Source organism: Astyanax mexicanus, chromosome 11 (assembly GCF_023375975.1).
Source record: "Astyanax mexicanus isolate ESR-SI-001 chromosome 11, AstMex3_surface, whole genome shotgun sequence".
Classification (NCBI taxonomy): domain Eukaryota; kingdom Metazoa; phylum Chordata; class Actinopteri; order Characiformes; family Acestrorhamphidae; genus Astyanax; species Astyanax mexicanus.
In genome coordinates this window covers 7,689,021-7,701,113 of record NC_064418.1, presented here as the reverse complement: position 1 = coordinate 7,701,113, position 12,093 = coordinate 7,689,021, and the positions used below count along the sequence as shown (strand labels likewise).

General features: G+C 35.5%; 1 protein-coding gene across 5 annotated transcripts in view; it reads right to left on the bottom strand.

Annotated features, from left to right (window-relative positions):
• lrp1bb (low density lipoprotein receptor-related protein 1Bb) overlaps positions 1–12,093 on the bottom strand; it is a 503,881-nt gene that overhangs the window by 32,175 nt on the left and 459,613 nt on the right. For 4 of the 5 annotated variants that reach the window (XM_049485229.1, XM_049485230.1, XM_049485231.1 and 1 more), the window contains 4 exons: positions 9,869–10,110; positions 6,478–6,701; positions 4,513–4,619; positions 71–187 (listed from right to left, as the gene is read on the bottom strand). In XM_049485229.1, coding sequence (XP_049341186.1) covers positions 71–187; positions 4,513–4,619; positions 6,478–6,701; positions 9,869–10,110 — 690 coding nt within the window. Of the gene's footprint in view, positions 1–70; positions 188–4,512; positions 4,620–6,477; positions 6,702–9,868; positions 10,111–12,093 lie in introns of those variants that run through there. The other variant, XR_007441266.1, reaches the window with a different exon arrangement.

Genomic DNA, 12,093 nt, shown 5'->3' with positions numbered 1-12,093 from the left:
TTTCACAGTGGTGGTGTTGCCGGGTGGATGATGGGATAAGCACCAGTCTTGATTTGTTTGATTATCTTACCCTGTCTGCCACTGATAACCTCCAGCAGGTCGGAGCCATCAAACCGTACGCTCCCTATGACTGAGAGCTCTGCGTCAGCCCAGTACAAACGCTGGCCGAAGTAATCGATTGCGAGGCCTGTGGATGGATAATAGGAACAGATTTATTTTCCTTATGAAACCGACTTGAATCAATAAAGAGGTCGCCCTTCATATCACAGAGTCAAGTGGACAAAAACTGCTCTTTTTAAGAAGATGGTTGGCGAGGGTTCTATGAGTGAGCCATATTTGGACCATTTTTGTTCATAATAAACATTTATCTTAGAGAGATTTGCGTGAAAAGAACTTTAAAATTGGTAAAAAAAAAATAAATAAAAGAAACCCTGCAAAAAAAACTTCTACACACATTTTTTTTCGTTTATTTTCAGAAATGTTTCCTCTTGGAATTGTGAATAATAATTGTATGCAGGGTGGTTTCGTACTGAATAAATTGTCTGGACCAAAGTTCAAACCAAGGCTCATGTTTTTGTTACACTGCATATAATTGTATAAACTCACTTTTTGCAGTTTCACACTGCAGTTTAGTGAGCGAACTAAAGAACTTCTTTGCGCAAGCTAAATCTTGTCAAGACATCTTCCTATACTTGACATTGATTGGTTTGTAGAACGACAAGCACTGGATAGAAGCAAGTTCTAAATTACACAAGTTGCCTTTATAGGTGTTGTGCCAAATTCTGCCTCCCTGCCAGATTTGGACTACCTTCAGCACAATGAGCATAAAATATTACCATTTGGTTCCTTTTATTTCTGTTTATTTCTGATCATTTAATCTACAGTTACAGAAGATACAGAATCACTAGCATAATCCAGCATGTTGGAAACATACTGCTGTGACATGTAGGGAGTTCAGATTTTGGCACTGACATTTGACATTGGTTCTTTATCTTCTTTTATTGTTTAATGGGTGGTGACAACATGTCTTAGCTTCCTGTAATTGGTCCGAAAGTACAAAATAAACCATTGTTCAGTAGATCTGGGCCAGACCAAATTTTGGTCCTTAATCTAGATCATGGTTAATGACAATGGTTCAAACCAATCAAGATCAAGCACAATAGGTATGGAAGTACACCAACCATGCACAAATTCATGCATTAAACAAATTCTCCATTTAATACATAAAATACGCAATCCTGATCTCTGCACAAGCACTGTAGGCCCACCCTAACTTTTCCATTGCTCTCAGTACTGAAGAACGACTTTAACAAAGACTGGAACTTTTCTTCTGAATGTGCAATACTTGACTCAAGTGTTCGTCTCTTGATTAAACGCTGGGAACCTTCCTTAGGCTTACTTTTCCAGTGATGATGGATTCTTAAAGCTGTGTTCAAGGCAGAACACAGGTCCTCCTGCTAAAGGAGGTCAACTTCAGCGTAAAAAAGCTTATTTTACGCTGCAGCTTTACCTAAAGGCACTGATGCACCTCATGTCCAACGTTACTTTTTCTCAATTCAAAGTTCCTTTTTTCAGCTTTTTAAATGATGAAAACGGTGTGAGGTAAGAGTTTTAGCAACAGTGTGAAAGAAGACGTTGAAGTCTGCTCAACACAAACGTATTCAGAGTTTGACCGTGGGCCTCTAAACCCAACTCTAAACCCAAGTGGATATCATGAAGGGGCAGATGACACAATGGGAATACTGCATGAATGGGATATTGTATTTTTGGGTGACTAATGGCACTTTTCCACTGTGTAATACCTTCAGTATTTCACTACTTTACTCAACTGGGTACATTTTAGTGCCTGTTCACTCATGGTTTGAAACAGAACCTAGAAGTGGATGGATCTGGTGCAACTTGTAAAATGCCTAGCAATAAATTCACTGATCAAAAAGTAGTTAAAACCAGCAGCACTTGTTGACTGGAGAATTTTATTTTATTTTTTTAAATTAAAGATACAAAAATAACCAACGCGTTTAGACTCTCAAGCCTTCATCAGGGTTAAAAGACAAAAGTTAATAACATTCCAGCTTTTAAAACACACATGATTAAAAATTAAACTTCTTAAAATTACTTCTTAAATTCACAAACACAGATAGTGATCAGTTTTATGAAAAGAAACAAAAAGTTTTTTTTTTTTTCATAAAATTGATGTCTAACTGTGTTTGTGAATTTCACAAGGACTTTTTTGAGAAGTTTAAGGTGGAAGTGGCCTCTCATTGGCTGATCATGTGACCTTCAATACTTGGAGTTTTCTCATTGGTTGTTTTGAAATTGAAGCAGGAATGTTATTAACTTTTATCTTTTAACCCCGATGAAGACCTGAGTGCTGAAAAGCGTTGGTTATTTTTGTATCTTTAATAAAAAAAAATGAAATAAAATTCTCCAATCAACAAGTGCTGCTGGTTTTTACTATTTTTTGAAGCAGAACTTCGCTATTTGTAATATCTCCAAACTAAAGTAGTGATTTTTTTTCTTTATCACAATGGCAGCTTGTAAAATTATGCTCTTATTTTGCAGTGGCACAAACATATTGATGATGAGTTTTTTTGTGATGTCTCCACCTACATTTCATTGGAGGAACTAACTGTAGAAGTGGAGCCCATGTCCACGTAAAGCTCACTAAACCCACGTTCCTTTATATGAACCCCACATGAGTACGCTGGCTGGCCGAAACCAAAGTGTATTAATAACAGAAACAGCAAACAGTCAGTTCAAGACTGCCACCAGTGATTACATTTGCATAATTGAGTGATCTAACAATTACTCTAACTCTAAGTACTGAAATGAGGGCAATTAATATAACTTTAATTGATTTACTGATGAAAAACAAAGAATGCATATGCTTTCAAACGTTTTAATAACTTGGAATTGGATTTCGATTATAATACAAGTATTGATGCATATTTTTCTTCTATACTGGATGTCTTATTCATCATTGATTGACTACAAGGTATTTTTAAAGTAAATTATCTGTAATGATCCATAATGAATCACGCTGTTTAATAGCTCTTTGAAATGATTTCTATTTACTTCTATGAAAAAGCATAATTATTTCAAATAATCAAATTATTAACACAAAAATCTAGGATTAATAATGTTGATAGGGTGATATTAAAACCAGCTACAAGGAAACAAACAGAAACAAGAAGGTGATTATAATGTTCTGTCTGAGAAGTACAATGTATATATGGACCTGGTTTTAATGTTGTGGCTGATCTGTGTTTGATCGTTGTATGAATAAAGTATTATGAATTTTATTTCTCAGGTTAGTTTTGATTCTTTTTAAATGAGAATACTGTAATGTGCTGATTTACTGAGTTTAACTGGAGTTTTTTAATATATAATTTTATTTCAAAATTTTATCCTATTTTTTCCACAATTTACACGGCCAATTACCCAATCCAATCATTAGGACTCCCCCTATCACTAGTGATGCCCCAACACCCGGGGGGTAAAGACTAGCACATGCCCCCTCCGATACATGTGAAGTCAGACTCCGCCTCTTTTTGAACACAGTGGGCTCGGAGGAAAGCGCAGCGACTCGGTTAAGATACATCAGCTCACAGACGCCTTGTGCTGATCGACATCACCCTTTGGAGTGATGAGGGAAAAGAGCGCCATCTACCCACCCAGAGAGAGAGAGCAAGGCCAATTGTGCTCTCTCAGGGCTCTGGCAGCTGATGGCAAGCTACATGAACAGGATTCGAACCAGCAATCTCCTGATCATAGAGGCAGTGCCTTAGTCTGCTGGACCACTCTGAGCTCTTAAGTGGGAGAGTTAATGCAAGAAATAAATGAAATAATGTGTAGCTAAATGATCAAAATGCGTGCATGTTGCGTAAGGTATGAATCAAGTTTGGGCATTTGTGAATTGATTCAGAATCGTCCACACCTGAATCGAAATGCAACTAAGATAATAATTAAAAATATTAATTAATAAAAAAAAAAATAAAAAAGTATATTTTAAATTGATTGGCATGTGTGATTATTCAGGAAATGGACCACACTGAAATTTCACACTGCTTTATTGTAAATATATCTCCCCTGTCTGCGCTACAAGCAACATATCAATGACTGGTTGGAAGAATATATTATTAGAGGACATGTTTTGCACACATATTTTTTCTTTTTATTTCTTTTTTTTTTCTTATTATTCAATTGTAAAAATTGCAAAGTGGATAATATGCACGTTTCACAGAATAACACCACTACAAGTAGATCTTACTATGCATAACAGCATGTAAAAAGAAAGAAAGAAAGAACTGAAGCTGCTCTGAATAACAATAATAATAAAAAAAATCAGCCCCTTCCTTATCCCTGATCTATTCATATTCTAGCCAATTTCCATTATTCAGCTCTGTGTATATATTCAAGACTGACGGCGAGGCAGAGGGAGATAGAGGGCATATAGCGGGGATGATATAGAAATGTAGTACATTTTTAATGAGCCAAGAGCAAAGATCATACCTGTGGGTCTCCTGAGCTTCTTATCCAACAGCACCCTGCGCATAGAACCATCCATTGCCGACTCTTCAATATGTGAGTGGTCACCAATAACGGACCAGTACATCATCCTGGAACAGAAACCCAGCGGATATTCATTATATATGTCATTCTGTGGTGTAGTTTGATCATTGTTCGTAGATTGAAGCAACATGTGTGTATTAAATCTGCATCAAACTGAATTTTGCCCTTTCAATTCAACATCTTTATATATATACACACACAGTAAGTCCTTAAAATACTAATGCAGTGTTTTTTACTATACTTTTTAGGGTAACACTTTCTGGTAACACTTGATATGGTAATGAATTTTAAACTGGGTAAATGTTTATCAGTTGCAGTTCATGTTGCCAATGCAATCATTGGCATTTACAAATGTGACAGCAACTTTTTAGTTTCTTAAAATGTAAAAAATAACAGTTAATCATTAATCATTAGTTAATGGTATTTTAATGAAAGTTATTATAAAGTGAGTAACTCTTTATTTTAAGGAACACAAATTAGGCGCTTATTCATGTCATTCATGTCATTCATGTCTTATTCTTTGCTTAATAAATCCTTAATTAGACATTTATAAATTATTTATTCACTACTTATTAGGCTTTATTCTGTGTAAGTGTTATTGGTGCTTGATCAGGGGTCTGTGATTGATTAAATGTTTATTCAGTTCTTTTTAGCTTCTAATTAGTGATGAACAGAACCTCACTTTCAGTGATCTTGTGGTGTTCCACAGGGTTTTACTCTAGGACCAATGAAACTGATGTTAATAATGATAAAACTGTAATTATAAAACTGAGAGTGATGGACTGAAGTGTAGTTTACATACAAGTTCCAACAGGTAAAGCACTAAAACCCTAAAACACTAACTAATGTGATTTCAATCTTTAATATTTTATTGCAAGCTGAATTTATTTCTGAGGTCATCTAGTAAGTGTACCAAATTGAGATGCACTGAAAAAAATGATGAGTAAAATATACTTAAAAAAAGTTTCGCAACTTTCTGCGTTTGCTTTTTTAAGTAAATTTAATTTCAGATATATTTAAGTAACTTCAACTCAAAACTTTTCAAGATTTTAAGACTTATGTTACATAGAGTAAATAAGTGAACTGAACTTCAGTCAATCCTTTCTTTTAGTAAACTTTGCTTAATTTATTTTTGCTGAACCAACCTGTCTTTTAGTGAACTTTACTTAATTTCTGCATACAATATTTCCTAATTACAATTACTTAATTTATACAATATTACTCTTTTTTAAGTAAATTTTCGCATTATTTTTTTTCAGTGTGGTTCCTGTCCAACAGTTTGAGAACCACTGCACTAAGGTATACTGTTTGGAGATGTATGTAACAAACGGGAGCAGACAGGAGGCGGACGTGAACGCGGGTAAGACCGACTTTAATACGTAAATAAACAAATAAGCAAGAAACAAACCAAAACAAACCAGAGATAATAATAACATAAATAGACAGGAAGGCTAATAACAACAAGGAGCTAAACTAACCAGATAATAAACAAACAGGGCTAGGGAATATATACAAGGATAAATACGTAAATATGTACAAAACAAGGAATAAACAAGGGAATAAACGTGATAAACGAGGAACTAGAAATAGACAGGAGATAAACTGAGCGTGACGAAAACCGTAAATAAACTATAGATACGTGGCAAGACAAACGACAGAGGAAGGTGCAAAGACCGACAGCAAACATAGACTAAAAGGTACTATATATAGTAACATGAAACACTGAACACCTGGGGAAGGGGCGGAGCTACAAATTAGACACACGTGATGGAAAATCACAGGAGAAACACACTAGGAAACGGGGAAAACACAGGGAAACATAGCGAGGGCGTGACAATGTATTTCTTTTTTGCTAGGATAAATATAACAGTAATTTAAGAAGGTATAAACCAAAAAAAAACTCACCCTTTAACCGGATTGATGGCAATTGCATATGGCTCTCCAGCAATGTCCGTTATCAGACGAGTGCAATTGGGTCCCTTGAGCTGGCCCACATTTATAGAGTACCTCAGCTTGGTCCAGTGGGCTGTGTAATAGCTGAACCAGTGCATTCTGGAGTGATCTGTCCAGTAAATATTCCCAGTGACCCAATCAGCTGCCACATCTCTGGGTCTGCGGAAGTCTGGACACTGCAAAGGGCAGTAAGATAAAAAAATATATATTGAGGCTTCACCTGCAGCTTAAACCATTTGTGTATTAATATTAATTATATTTAGCAAAATAGAGTGTGTATAAATCTTACCCTTTACCCTTTACCACAACAAAATAACCAGATTTACTTTGAAGGTGTGTCAAAATATGAAAATATTAAACTTGCTTTTGGTGTTTTATACATATCAGTATAGACATATATTTAAAGTATTTATGTTGTCACAAATTGTCAAAACAAACAGTCAAAACTTGCTTTTTTCTCTTCAATAATATCATTATAGTATACTCTATATTGCCAAAAGTATTTGCACGTCTGCAACTTCCTAATCCAAAATCTGTAGGGTTTAATATGGTATGGTGTTATCCCACACTTTGCAGCTTTAACAGCTTCAACTCCTTTGGGAAGGATTTCCACAAGGTTTAGGAGTGTGTTTATGGAACTTTTTCACTCCTGAATTTTACAGCAAATTTTTGAATCCAAAATCCATATGGGTTAATATGGTGTTATCCCACATTTTGCAGCTATAACAGCTTTAACTCTTCTGGGAAAGCTTTCTACAAGGTTTAGGAGTTTGTTCATGGACCTTTCTGACTCCTGATTCGTTCAGCAAACTTTTTAATCCAAAATCCATAGGGTTTAATATGGTGTTATCCCACCCTTTGCAGCTGTAACAGCTTCAACTCTTCTGGGAAAGCTTTCCACAAGGTTTAGGAGTGTGTTTATGGAACTTTTTCACTCCTGATTCTTCCAGCAATTTTTTAATCCAAAATTCATAGGGTTTAATATGGTGTCATCCCACCCTTTGCAGCTATAACAGCTTTAACTCTTCTAGGAAGGCTTTCCATAAGGTTTAGGAGTGTGTTTATGGAACTTTTTTGACTTCTGATTTTTCCAGAAGTGCATTTGTGAGTTTAGGCACTGATGTTGACGAGACAAGAAGGTCTGGCTCCCAGTCTTCGCTCTAATTCATCCCAAAGGTGGTGTTTCATCAGGTGGAGGTCTGGAGTCTGTGCAGGCCAGTCAGGTTCTTCTTCTTTCACACCAAACTCAACAGCTCGTCCACGTCTTTATGGACTTTCCTGGTGCGCAGTCATGTTGAAACGTGAAGAGTCCATTCCCAAACTGTTCCCGCCAATTTAGAAGCATGAGATTGTCCAAAATGTCTTGGTCTGCTGATGCATTAGGAGCTAATTTTACTAGAAATTTTACTAGAGTCCAAGCCCAACTACTAAAAAAAAACAACCTCACACACTAATGATCCCCCCTCCACCAAACTTTACACATGGCACAATGCAGTCAGACAAGTACCGCTCACTTGGCAATCACCAAACCCAGACTCATCTATTGGATTTTAGGCTTAACTACAGCTCCTTTGCCAAGGAAATTGCCATTTCATGATGCTCTCTACACTCTGTTCTTGAGTTAATCTGAAGGACACATCAATTTTGGAAGTTTCTGTAGACAGAAAGCTTTGCAGAAATTCACTGAGCTCCTAAAAGTTATTCCTTTTTTCACTAATGTGTGTAGAAGAAGTCTACATTGCTATGTGCTTGTTTTTTTGTTTTACACCCGTGGCCATGGAAGCGATTTGAACACCTGAATTCAATGATTTATTGATGAATGAGTGAATAATTTTGGCAATATAGTGTATAATCCTATATTTCTAAGAAAATTCGCTCCTTTGCTAATATTTTCTTTTCAGAATCACTTTTCAGATCTTAAACCAAATTATTTATTATATTTATGAAGTTATTAAACCCGTTGCTTATTCATTTAAAGAACAAAGTTTTCCAACATGAAAAATCTTTAGCACTACTATTTAATTTAATATCAGCCTTTTATAGAGGTGTGGAGGAATGTGTGCCCACTGATTTTTTTACAGAGCAGCTTTCAAGCATTTATTTAGCGTTTGCTACTGGGTTCATTTGAGGTTTTTACCAGGGCGCACTTAAACAAACTTTCTTAAACCAAATATGGTTCTTTCAGTGATAAGAGTAATAAAGGTTGTGTGCAATATGTCCTAATGCAGCGAAACATCCTCACACAATCTCAGTTTTTACCACTAATTTTAAAGGCTGTAATGATGTACCCATAGCAAAATGCGAAATTATGATTTCGATTATACTAATCTGCTGCTTGAAGTGGGGACATTTTATTTTTTTGTGATTTGTATGTTGGATAACTTTGCTCCTTACGTGAAATAAATAATACAAAAAAAATAGTTTTTAAGACTTTCTCAAATCATTAATTGTGGCAATTTCTTAAAATATTCTATTAAGAGACAAATATTTTTTTTAAAAGCACATTTCTTTCTGTACATACACTATATGTCCACTATATACCATGATCTCAACACTGATATTGATTTTAAGAGTTTTAATCTGTATTTGTATGCATGTAAATTGGTCTAAATCTAATTGTCTTATGAAATCCAATGTTTTTTTAGGCTGTTAATCTGAATGATATATTCCAAAATTATCTGAACAGTTTTCGATCTTATAATTTGGACAAAAGAGCAAAAATGAGTATGTATTTTTTTTTCAAATGCTAGCTAGCTAAGGCTAAGTTTGCTAAGCTAATGTTGCTTTCTTAGTTCTGTACATCTCATAATGCAAACAGTTACCAAGCAATATACAGTAAGTCAGTCTAAATGTTTTTTTTTTGTATGTTTGTTTACTTTATGTGAGTAAAGCATAAAAATGAACTTAAACCTGCCGTTTGTCGTCTCTCCCTGTCTGCTCCCTCCCTCCCCCTCAGTGGTGCTCTGAGCATTCTATTGGCTGGGGTAGGAGGGAGGATGGGGAAGAGTTTGGGCCCTAAAAATTGTAAAATGTACTTAAAATAAACTAATCATTATTCTGTATAAATTCTTTGGTCATTTCACTAAATAAACTCACCAATTTTTTTGCCATTTTTGGTGAAATATTTAATCTCCAATACGTGGACATATAGTGTATGTAAACATATAAAAACTGTAACTGTAAAATAATATCTTATTACTGTATTAAATGTTATAAAACATACATATGCAGAAATAACACTACAGAGTAGAAACACAAATACATACAACATATTTTTTTTTACAACTGAATTTTTTTTTCCTGAAGACACTTGATGACATGCATTCCATTCAGCGATACTTACTATGATTCCAACATTTGTTTTAGTTTGACCCTTTTCTAGGATTTCTTTGTAAAAAAGTCCACCCGGATTAAACTGGGTAGCCCAGATAAACTTTTGTTGGTGCAATAGAGCATCCATCCCGATGATGCGGGCATTTTCCTCGATGCGAGTGAGTACTTTGTGTCCATGGCTCTGGTTAAATGGATACACAAAACTTCGGATTTCAGTGTCATTAGCTATGTAGAGCACTCGATCTTCTGGTCCTGCCCGTTGAGTTATTAATATGCAAAAAAAATGAGAGGTGGCTAAATTCCATTTAGGGTTTAAGACAACAGTTTGACAATTACAGTTGCAATGAATCAATCAATAAATTAATTAAAGACAATAACAATGCATACAGAAGAACATACTAAAACAGGGGTCGGCAATTAAGTTTGGCTGCGGGCCAGATATTTTCCAAGCCATTACGTGGCGGGCCACAAAAAAAAAATCTGTTTTGGAAAATGAAGTGTAATGGAATGGAGTGCTACAGACTAGTAGCTCTCCAGCCCAGAGGGTTGTTGAACCCAATTTCTGCAGGACAGTTGATCTCAAATCAGGTAAACCCAAGAAAATAGAAACAATTACATACATTAACACACCGCTCCTCACATGGGATCGAACCCGTGTCGCCAGGGTCGCGGTTCAATACACTACCGCTGCCCCGGCTAGTGAATTGGGACACAGCCTGTAAAAAAACGGGTAACACTTTACTTGGATGGTCCATTTTATGGCCTTGTTGATGCGCAACTGACATTCAACTAACACTGAATTGAATGTATATTGAATTTGACTTAACCCTATGTTGAATGTAAATGATTTAAAGTATAACCTAACCCTACACCTAACCCTAGCCTTAACCCTTAATCAACCATAAAATCTAACCCTATACCTAACCCTAACCTTAACCTTAACCTAAACTTAAAATCTAACTCTAAACCCAATCCTAAAATATTAAGAGAAGTGTTTGGGTTAGAGTTAAATGTAGGGTTGTATTCAATAGAGAATCATTCACTTTCACCTTTTAGTTAATTTGCATTTAATAGACATGTAATGAAAGTCGGTTAAGCATCAAATGGACCATCCAAGTAAAGTGTTACCAAAAAAAGCCCTTATAAAGAGATAGGGAGCCCAAGAATGGGTGGAAAAAATGAAAACCGGCGGAAACTAAAGTCACGCCGAGCGCAACAGAGAGAGCGACGGGGGGGGGGGGGGATGTAAACAAAAGCTCACCAGAGAAGCATTTTATTTAAGTTCAAACAACCTCACGGGCCAGATGTTTCATACTTGCAGGCCACATCTGGCCCACGGGCCACCTATTGCCGACCCCTGGCCTAAAACATGTAGTATACTATATATTTATATATGTATACAGTATTTATTGTATGAGAAATGCTAGGCTAAAGACAGTCAACAATCCTATTAAACTACAGTATAATACATGAATGATCACAACATATCCTATATTACAATTTAAATTAAGAAAAGTTCAGAAATGTTCATTATGATTCAAGATGCAGTTCTAATGATGATTCTGAGGGTGGAAAGACTTAATGAGAGTTCTAGTGCTAAATAAAGATGAGATTAATGATGATGAAGTTTATTACAGTGTCTTCCCTCAAAAGCAAAGTTTAATTTTAAATTGTAAATGTTTTTCTTTCAGTGCTCGATTGTCCTCACAGCTGAAATGCAATAAAAAAAAAGGATAGGATAGGTTCATTATTTTTGATGAAATTTTTTTTCTGTTCATTACAGCATGTGTTCTTTTGTACCAGACACTTAATGACTGGGTTTCTACAATAGAATAGTATAATAGAGTCTCACAAAGGTACAATGAAAGCTATAATAGGAATGTGGCACAAATAAAGAGTCTTTTATTATAGCCTGTATTTCAGGAGAGCAAATCCTTCTTGTTTACTGATACCCGGCTTTGAGTTGGCGGAAATATGAAATAATGAATTCTTAAAGAACAGCTTGTTCTAAAGTATGAGTATTATACGTCTCAGAAGAGACACTTTGTGACTTCTGAATGTTTCTGGGAACTTTTGACTTCATCAACTTTTGACTTAATTCAGGGAATCTTGCCAAGGTGACCCTAAGAAGACTCCCGGTTGGCGTTAATTATTTGTTACAGCCCTAGATGCTGTAATAAGTGTCACTGACAAAAAACACCATCTAATAGATTTGATTAAAAAAAAAGTGATTAA